This window comes from Ochlerotatus camptorhynchus, unplaced genomic scaffold, assembly GCF_037179485.1.
Source record: "Ochlerotatus camptorhynchus isolate MF236.1 unplaced genomic scaffold, CSIRO-AGI_Acam_v1.1 ptg000055l, whole genome shotgun sequence".
Lineage (NCBI taxonomy): Eukaryota > Metazoa > Arthropoda > Insecta > Diptera > Culicidae > Ochlerotatus > Ochlerotatus camptorhynchus.
Window position 1 is genome coordinate 1,528,445 of NW_027040545.1, and position 10,287 is coordinate 1,538,731.

Here is a 10,287-nt window from a genome sequence, read left to right on the forward strand (position 1 = left end):
CAATAACTCGGACATGTGATTTGAATTGATGTTGGAGAGCTTCAGAACGATAGCTGGTCAAGTTGAAGTTTAAAACCATTATCTTAAGGATTTTTTGAAGATCTATGATCATCTGGAGGTCTTTTGAATAATTTGTGAGTAGCCTGATAGCTTGAGAGGATTTGTCCTGAACTCCTGACTGGAATTCCTTTTTCCTTTTCCCACACCCTAGCTTCCAACTACTCCGTCAAGTAATGCTCTTTTTCGCTATTGTGGCTATTTATCATCTTGCTTCTTTTACACAAGAATCACTTGCGTTTCAGTGCATCATAGAATATCTAATAGCAGAAAGAAAATATTGGCGGAATCTTTTTCGGGATGCTTATGAAATGCTATGTGCGAAATATGCCAGTATGCTTAATCCATTTAGCGTTTAGTAACGTAACAACACTAATGCCTACTAAACATGACGAAAATCATTTGAAAACTCTACTAACCAGTAATTATTTATTGAACCAACTCTATTCCACAGCTGATCGATATGTACAAGGTCGACGAGGAGGAGTACAAGATGTCCAGTAAGATGGAGTTCTATGCCTGAATGTTAGCCAACGGTTCGCCCCAGGCTGACCCAATAAAACAATCCAAATAAAAGTTACTGAAAAACCAACAGCAGAACTGAACCACTTTAAGTTTCTCGTATTACAACATACAAAACAAACAAACAAATGTATTGGAGAACATAGTAATAAAAAAGCAACAACAGCAACAACAACAACAGATCACAGATCGTAGATCAAAACATAAACCAGTGAAATGTATATGAGTACGAAAACCCCATATTTTAGAGGAACTCTATAAGACGTACTAAGCTCTACTATCAAGAAAAAAATGTATCATTTTGAGCGAAACAAGAACTAGGTGAACCAAAAAACAAATAAACTATTACTGTTAGTATTAAATGAAGCAAACAACTACACTTATCAAAGAGTAGCATCATTTTAGAAAAATGAAATGAAAATCAAAGTGAGATTAGTTGTTTCTTATTATCGTTATTTATGTTAGAACAAGGAAGGGGAAAAGTGATACCAACGATGGAGGAACGAGGGGCATTTTGTACTGTTGCGTTAGTAGGAACGGAAAGAGCAGGGGAGATTTTTTAGGTTGCCAACATGGAAAATTTATCTAACTAAGAAAGAGCGGGATCAAATGAATTTTTACGTCTATCATCAACATGTGAACGAAATACTACACTTAAACCAACACATACAAGTAGAAAACGGAGACTGTTCGTTAGCCATAGCAAGTACATTTACAGTTGATTGCCATATATTTTCCGCTAAGAGATTTTATGTTGACACAAATTGCTTCTATTACGAGCTTCTTATTGGTGTTGACCGTTTCCGTAAGTTCTAGTAGAAAGTCAATTAGGAAATTAGAAAAGCATCACACTAAAATTGCTTTGACTTCTGTTACACAAATTTGAACAAACAAAAACTAAGTAGAAATATGGCATCGGAAGAAGCGATTCTTTTGTCACATTTTCTGAAAGCAATCAAAACTGTTTTAAATTCTGCAAACAACCAAGTATTTTACTACCAATACAGCAGAGAAACTGAAAGAAAATAACAAATAACACTGATAACCCCACAATATATGAGAATAAACATACTGAAGTGTATATCATAATCATTTTTAAAATTACTGATTGAAAAAAAAACATATTAAAGAGAGTTATAAACAAAACCAAATTTTAAAACAAGTTAAAGAAGACGAAAGCAGACAAAATATTTAGATCTTATGGTAAGCAACAAAGAAAGGAAAAGTATTGTAATCGTAACCTCTTCCCTACGTCCCTCCAGAGAGCGTTCCTACCATCTTGAAAGTCTGTCGCATTCATCCCCACTAACCCCATAATGACCCATTCCTTCACATCATCAAATCAACACAGAAGAAAAAAAAATGTGAAATCGAACTGCTGTTCATAGAAGCAACCAGAAACGATAAATAAAAAAGAACTACAAGAATCATGAGTGCCTATAATACGAAAATCATCCCTTTATACTTTTTTATCGTAACAAAGAAAAATGCAAATTACACAATCATCTCGTCGAGTGTAATCAATGTCATCCCGATTGAAAAACTAATTCTTTTTTTCTTCTCGAAGAACTGCAAACTACATTAAACTGTGTACACAAATACAAAGACATTCAACGAAGTTTTCAACCCTGTCCAGATAATAAACACACACACACACACGCAAACACCATTGTTATGTATAACCATCTTTTTCAAAACAAAACAAAAAACACGTTTTCTAGTCGTTACATTTTAAGGAAACCAAAAAAAAGTAATAGAAACACGTTAACTGACTTCGCTCCCAAGAATATCAACAACAACAGCAACAACAACAACAAAAACAACAACAACAACAAACTTGTGAAATACCAAAATCAAGTATTATAATTTTCGTCAAGGAAGCGAGAATCTTACTGAAAACGAGAAACCAAACATGTGAAAAACAAGAATGAACCATTATTATTATTATTATCTAGAATGTTTAGGTAAGACCGGCAGTGTAGAACATTTGTTTTAGATACCATCTAATCAGGCCAAGGAAGCATTTAGTTATTGAATTAAAAAAAACAGGAAGGTCAGTTGAATTGCCACGAGTAAATTTTAAAACATGAATTTAGACAACAATAAAACAAAAACAAACAAAAAACAAGAAGCATAATAAAGAGCATCCATTAGCAAAAGGTGTTTGTGTGCATTGGTGATAGAATATCACAAAAGTCCAGAAACTCACATTGGCCGTTTTCTTCCAATGCACCGTGGGTCAAGAATGCAATCTTAAACTTGGTGTCTTTGGTGATTTTGTTGTTGTTGTTCTTTCCACCGGATGCAATCGTGTCTGTTTCAGTGGTTTTAGTGTAATAGTGTGTGGGTGTGAGTGTTAGTGTTTATAAAACAATTCTAATTTCACTCACCTTTTGTCTCCTTTGCTCGTTTCCTTTCCTTCTGGTTCATCGTCTGCTTGCTAATACCGTTTCATCTCTTGTTTTCACGTCTTTTTCTCTATTCATTTCACCTTTACTTCTTCTATCTTTTCATCATCTTCGTTTTTTTCCGTAGCCTTCGTCCGTTTATTACTATCCGCCATGTTTTCGGTTGTTTTTTGCAATTGCTGTTCCGCTTCGCTTCGTCTACAACCTCATAATCCTCTTATCTTCTTTTTTTGCTTCGCTTTGCCTTGAATCCGTGTCTTCTTCTTTCCTTCTCTAATAATTCTTCTGGTTCGCCTTCTTCATCCGAATCTTCGCCCTTTTTCATTCATTTTCGTACCGTAACATTTTCCATTAATCTTCTTCTGCTCGGTCTTCTTCTGGTTACTCTCCATCCTCTTCTCAGTTTCTGCATTTTCTTTTGCTCTCTTCTTCGTCAGCTTCCATCCCGTTGTCCTTTTCATCTTTCTCCGTCTTCTGAATCGCGTTTCTAGAGGCACATTTGAAATGGGCCTATGTCCAAAACATAAACAAACCAGAAAATTAATTTTAAATTTTTCCACCACTATTCAATTCATATTTAAGAAAATTGAAGTATTTTAGGCATTTATATTGTTCACAACAACAATAGTAACTGTATCTCAGTATAAAACATCCAAAATATGCGAAAAGCTTTAAAAAATATATAAAAATCGATAACAATTTAGATTCATAAATTAATAAGCCTTTTTGTGAATCTTCCAATGGATAGGCCCTTTTTGTTAAGTCGTTGTGCTTGTCATCAGAAATGGTACGCCCTTTGCTAAGCCTTTTCACAACGTCAAATAAATTCAAAACAAATCGACAGTGAGCATGCATAAGGGCGTAAACGCGATGATCGATTCTCTTTGTCGATTTTCTCTTTTGTTAATAACTCGCTAGAATTAACGTTTCTCGGTGCGTTTGATGTTGCTTTTGATAGCCAATACAACCTGTTACAACTCTGCATGGAACAAATTCTAGAAAATTGTTTGGTTTAGCTATAGCAATGCAAAGAGAAAATCGATGAAGAGAATCGATCTTCGCGTATACGCCCTTTTGCATGCTCACTGTCGAAATGATCGGCCCTGCCTCAAGCAGTAGGGCCTAGCTTTGGTTTGAAAATTTTCATTCATCGGCCCTTCTACGTCACTAGGCTTATCAATGAAATGAAATAAATGCATGGTTGGTCGTTTTAGCATGCAGGCCTATTAAGGTGATACTCTAAGGAAGCCTTAGCGTGAAACTTCAAAGCCACAAATGTCAGCTTCCACAAAACATACAAATTTGAAATTGTTACTCTCTGTTTGTAATAGCACAGCAAACAAGGAGTCAATACTTACTAATCGAAAATAACCGCATGGTGAATGGATTAGGGGACTGGTTGTATTTGCGAAGAGCCTTCGATCTCACACGCTTTAAGTGTCGTAATCGAGCATTAGACCATGCAGGTTTTGGAGCAGGTCTCATCAGAGGCACGCAATCTAATCGGCTCACAACTTCGTCGAAGTAGTTAACGGCATCATCAATGGACGAACACAATTCAAGCGACTGACAATCTACCTGGGCCAGTGAGTGATTCAATGTAAAGAAGTCAGTTATTCATAGGTGTCTTCATAGAGAACATGAGCTGATCGATTGATGAATTGATGGATCGGATGCCTCGGTGACACTGCACTCTAGTGCGGCGGCTTCGTTCGCTAGCACAATATCAAACAGCAGAGAGTTTTTGTTGGGTACAGAATTAATTTGCGTTAAACCATGCAGGCTGAAACCATCCAAAAGAGCACAGCAGGAAACAGGCATGTACGACCGAAGAAAGTCAATGGTTCGATGATCGTTCCCGGAAATAGTCCAAACAAGCCCAGACTGATAGTAGTCGCCAAATAGCTCGTTGATACTAGCTTAAATAACAGAATTTTTAATATAGATTAGTAAGATTAGCAATTCTATTGGTCATTTTTAATTTTTTATATATCAGATTTGGAATGGAGAATTTAGTGAACTTTTTCAATTTCCCAAAATCGAATTTTTACGAGGATCCAGTTGTCTTTTAGTTTTGTTGGGTGCATTTTGCCAGTTATACCAGTTATTGAAAAACTGATGGCAACCCAGAGTATAAGCATGTTGCAGGCTTTCGGACAGCTTCAATTTTACAAAAACAAAAGAACGTGTGGATGTTGTGACTAAATAACAATTAATAATTCACACCAAAATCATATTTAATTCAAACTCCTGACACGTTTGCGCTCCTTGTATAAACTGTTGCGTTGAACTGAAAATCAATGGCATTTCAATGTGATGACCGTTTGCCCAAACATTTACGAACAAAGAAATAATACTCACTGTACGGATCGAAACGAATCATCTCCAGCTTATCGGCTAGTCGTTCCCGAATCTTCATAAACTGATGTCCACTAACGGCACTCTCCATCAACACCAGAACATTCCTAAAAAAGGAATAAGAAATAACCCATAGTTTGTAAATTAAATGTAATGAGTCGCAAAATCGAGCTGCTACTGTATGAGCGAGTGAGCGATCAGCAGAGCGCACACACGAGATCCCAATGTATTATGAAACCAACCAATATTTGCCAGCTGAAACATTCAAACTGTGTAGATATTTCAATACCACTAGATCCACTTACTTGCTCTTGGCTTTCTTCAGAAGAATATTCGTGATGAACATTTTAAAACACCAGATTATTACGCAAAAATTCTTCCGCAGATCCGGTCTCGATGTTTACTTTTTGGTTTCGAACGAACGCTTGCGAATCTTCGCACAAACGCTTGCATTTTGACAGTTGACCTATTTGATGTGTGCGGTGTGAGGCTGGGACGTGTGAGGTGAGGGTGGGTAAACAATCACACGTTTTCTGAGTGGAAAGTCGCGGTTTTGTTACAATAAAATATCGTTTAATTTGGGATAATTTTGATAAAGTTATTAGTTAAGGTAAGTAAGGTAGTCTAGCGTCCCTGAACAGTTTTTCAGCTACATAACTTGATTTTCTTCCAGAAATGAGTGCCGTTCCGTCTATTTTCGACACTCCGTTAGTGCCGCAACCATTGTCACTTGCGGGATTGAAAAGAACGCCTCCGGTAAACGTCGAACCCGAGGCCAAACGCGGCAAGAAGAACAAAAAAGCGTCAACCGTGCCGAGTAAGAAAAAGCTGATCGACCAGTTGCTGCTAGAAGAACGGCGGGAACTGAGCCAGGACGAGTCCGGTGTTTCCGCAGAGCCCTCACCGAAGAAGGGGAAAAAGAAGGTAAGGGTTGTTTGAGTTTCCAGTGAACTCCCGGTTTCTGAATAGAATAGGAGGAAACCGGTTCTATAACATTTCGCGGCTTACCATGTATTGGTTGTCTATTTCGCGGTTTATACCATTTTGCGCTGTCTGTAGTTTGCTCAAACTAACATTTTTACTCAAACAGGAGCAGTTATTTCGATCTTTATTATTATTTATATATATATGCCGCTATATGCTATATACAAAATGGCTCATCGCTAAATGTTATAGAATCGAGGGGACCATTTTGGTTTGAGAGATCGGAGAGCACACTTAGCTTACAGACATACATAATACAACTGACAACACTTCCAGAACAATGCTGCCACTTCAAACAATACAAAAAGTTCCACCAAAGCCGAAAACTCAAAAACTAGCAAAAACGCAAAAAATAAACCCAACGCGACTTTCAAAATCAAACTTGTCGATACAAAATCGCACCGGGAAAAGCTACGGAAGAGTCTTGCCGGGCTCAATCGCTCGAAAAATGCTCACAACGACGATTCCCTGATTGAAATGTCCTTGAATGGTGACTTGCTGAAAAACAACTCCAATCACTCGACACCCGTTCGCAAGAATGCTAAGCCAGCGAAGAAAACAACCAAACAGGTGCCATTGCCAATTCAAGGCACTCCAGCGAAAGTGGTTGTAAAGCAGGAATCACAAACACCGAAAGTGAACGGCGTCTGCTTTGCCGAGGACAGCACGGAGATTGGTCGGGAAAAATTCACCTGGGTAATCCATCCGACCACTGTCGACGAATTTATGGCAAATTACTGGGAGAGCAAACCGTTGCTCATTCAACGCAAGGACCCGTCCTACTACAGAAATTTGGTTTCACGTGCAAAGATCGATGAGATGCTGCGAAAGCATAATATCGAATATACCAAAAACATTGATGTCACTTCGTATCGGGAGGGCCAGCGTGAAACACACAATCCCGACGGAAGGGTCTTGCCACCGGACATGTGGGCTTTCTACGAAGAAGGTTGCAGCATTCGAATGCTCAATCCACAAACCTACCTTCCGGGGGTGTACGAAATGAATGTGAAACTGCAGGAATTCTTCCATTGCATGACCGGTGCTAATTTCTATCTGACACCCCCCAATAGCCAAGGATTTGCCCCCCACTTCGACGACATCGAAGCATTCGTTCTTCAGGTTGAGGGTCGTAAGCACTGGAAACTATACAGTCCACGTGTACCGGCCGAAGTGTTAGCCCGGGTATCGTCTCCGAACTTCACTCAAGATGAAATCGGTAGTCCCATCTTGGATGTCATCTTGGAACCCGGTGATTTGCTCTACTTTCCTCGTGGAATCATCCATCAAGCCAGCACCGTACCTGGTCATAACTCGCTGCATATTACCATGAGCGTCTATCAGAAAAACTGCTGGGCTGATCTGCTGGAGGTCTTCTTTCCGCATGCTCTCGCTCAGGCCGCCGAAACACACTTTGATCTACGCCGAGGAATACCTCTGAATCTGCACCAGCATTTCGGTATTGTGAATTCCGATAACGAAACGCCCACACGAACGCAATTGATCGGCCATATCAAAGCCTTGGTGGATAAGGTGTTCAGCGAGGAGGCCATCGACAGTGCAGTGGATCAACTGGCCAAGCGTTTTCAGCATGACGCCCTTCCTCCGATGGTAACCGATAAAGAGCAATCGCGTACGGTTTACGCCGCAAACTTCAATCACAATGCGGACGGCACCGTCAGTCTACGGGTGCCGTTCACTGAAGATAGCACCGTCCGTCTACTGCGTCGGAATGTTCTCCGGCTGGTGAGCGAGGAGGATAAGCTTCGCATTTACTATCACACGGATAACTCCCGGGAGTACCATGAGTACGAGCCCAACTTCCTGGAAATCGATCAGGACGCTGCTATCGGGGTGGAGCTTCTGGTCAAGATATATCCGCAGGCCTTGCCGATCCGGGATTTGCCGGTGGATGATAAGGTGGAATTTGCTAAGAGCCTTTGGGAAAAAGGACTCATTGTGGTGAAAGCTAAGTGAAGCCGATGCCTATTGTATTTTTTTTTGCTGTTAATTGTATTTTTTTGGCTGTTAATTGTATAATATAAATTTGGATAGTTATTGAATGGTTAAAACAATGGAAAGAAATTCCCAATATGTGATCCATTTGAAGCGGATTCGGTTTTCAGCAGTTCCAGGCAAAATAATGCGTAATTGTTTAGTATGGGCAATGATTCACATTTTTGCTAAAATTCGGCCATTTTGGATCTTGTAAAATATTCAAAATGGCGTCTTTGATTTTTTTTCAAAAAATTGTAGCACGAAATGACGTCTGAGATAGAGTTGTCTAGAGAATGTCTTTCTGGGAAAAACAAACAAAGATCCAAAAGGCCGAATTAATTTTAGCCAATTATGCAAAGTTTCATGCAAATCGGAGAAGGTCGAGGTTTTCCGATTCGTCGTTTGACGTGCAACTGCTCTTTTAGCGTTTATTTGTTCGCTTTATTCCCGTTTTTAACAGAACATACAAACAACTTGAATCTATCCTCCTATGGTTATATTTGATCCTTCTTACCATTTCAAACTCTGACGAAAAGACAGACTAGGATCTTTTGATGCACTATCGATGTAATAAGTAGAATATATGTAGTAGATAGAGCTAGTGTGAAATAAAGAATGAGTAGAATCGAGTAAGCGTAAAGCGTGATAGACCGTATGTAAACGGTATCTCATTGGTTCGAGAATTTTGATAGGTTAGCAGGTATAAATATGCGGTACCTAAGCTCGTTGACGGCCAAAACATGATTAGTTCACATGAGGCTGCTGTTGCTGAAAATGCAGCCAACCTCCATTTGATTCCCAACAACTTACCCGAAGTTTCAGAGATTTCAGCTCACGAACTGTTGGCCTATATCAAATCTTCCAAAGCATGAAGGCCCTAGGTTTCCTTGAATCTAGAGCCCAAACATATGAGCTCTAGATTCTATGATTACCTGGCACTGATTTTCAATCAGTCCCTTAGACTTGGCTACTTCCCCTCATGTTGGAAGTTAGCTAAGGTCATACCTATCCGTAAATCTAGGAAGGATCCTTTCTCTCCCTCCAGCTACAGACCTATCAGTCTTCTCTCTGGGAATTTACCGGCGTCTTCTAACATCTGCCGACGAAAATAACATCTTACTCGAGGAGCAGTCTGGTTTTCGACATGGTCGGTCAACTTCTCACCAACTGACTCGAGTAAGTAATATTCTCAGGCGAAACCAGGCGGTATCTGAAACATCTGCCATGGCATTGTTGGACGTTGAAAAAGCTTTTGATAATGTCTGGCGTATAAATTACAACGATACGGTCTTCCAATCTTCCTCGTGAAGATCATCCGAAATTACTTCTCAGACAGGACATTCCAAGTCTCTCTCAATGGCATCATTTCTGATGCCTTCAACAGTGGTGCAGGCGTTCCGCAAGGAAGTATCCTTGGGCCCATTCTCTTCAACTTGTTCGACATTCCGGCTCTCCCAGATGGTGGATAGATTGGTGTTTGCAGTTGACACAGCCATCGTCTACAAGAGAAGGGTAATCGGAGCTCTTATTGCCAATCTTCAGAGAGGCTTGGATATCCTGTCTGAGTATTTCAACAATTGGAAGATCCGTAACAACGCGGCGAAGACCCAGGTCGTCTAATAAGATAATATGCTTAAACGGCTCAGTCCAAAGAGGTTGTGTACATCGGACTAACACTAGACAGCAAGCTTCTTTTCAGGGAGCACATTGAAAAAACTAACACCAAGTGCGCAACATCTTGATAAGATCACTGTATCCGCTTATCCCTGCAAAAAAAGCAGCTACCTGGTATTGAGTATGGTATGCCAATCTGGGAGAGTTGTTCCTAATAATCACCTTAAACTGCAAAGGATCCAGAACAAGATTCTTTGGATAATCCTAAACAGTCCACCGCGCACTCGAAATTCTGAGATCCACCTCCTGGCAGGAATTCAGACATTAGAAGAACGGAGAGTATTCA

At 39.8% G+C, this 10,287-nt stretch overlaps 3 protein-coding genes across 8 annotated transcripts in view; 2 read left to right on the forward strand and 1 right to left on the reverse strand.

The window, feature by feature from the left end:
* Positions 1-2,137, forward strand: part of norpA (no receptor potential A) — a 180,611-nt gene extending 178,474 nt beyond the window's left edge. For all 6 annotated transcript variants that reach the window (XR_010520313.1, XM_065239435.1, XM_065239433.1 and 3 more), the window contains one exon: positions 512-2,137. Coding sequence is in view for 5 of the 6 variants with exons in the window: in XM_065239435.1 (XP_065095507.1) it covers positions 512-580 (69 nt within the window). In the remaining variant the exon portion in view is untranslated. The remainder of the gene's footprint in view (positions 1-511) is intronic.
* A 3,043-nt stretch (positions 2,138-5,180) lies between these two features.
* On the reverse strand, positions 5,181-5,771 carry mRpL33 (mitochondrial ribosomal protein L33). The gene is made up of 3 exons (XM_065239284.1): positions 5,651-5,771; positions 5,349-5,452; positions 5,181-5,277 (listed from the first exon to the last, which is right to left on the reverse strand). Exons 1-3 carry the CDS (start codon positions 5,689-5,691, stop codon positions 5,225-5,227), a joined length of 198 nt encoding a protein of 65 aa, XP_065095356.1. The 5' UTR covers positions 5,692-5,771; the 3' UTR covers positions 5,181-5,224.
* Positions 5,772-5,868: 97 nt separating this feature from the next.
* NO66 (Bifunctional lysine-specific demethylase and histidyl-hydroxylase NO66) lies at positions 5,869-8,329 on the forward strand. Its single transcript, XM_065239285.1, has 3 exons — positions 5,869-5,955; positions 6,019-6,269; positions 6,606-8,329. Exons 2-3 carry the CDS (start codon positions 6,021-6,023, stop codon positions 8,304-8,306), a joined length of 1,950 nt encoding a protein of 649 aa, XP_065095357.1. The 5' UTR covers positions 5,869-5,955; positions 6,019-6,020; the 3' UTR covers positions 8,307-8,329.
* Positions 8,330-10,287: the final 1,958 nt, after the last annotated feature.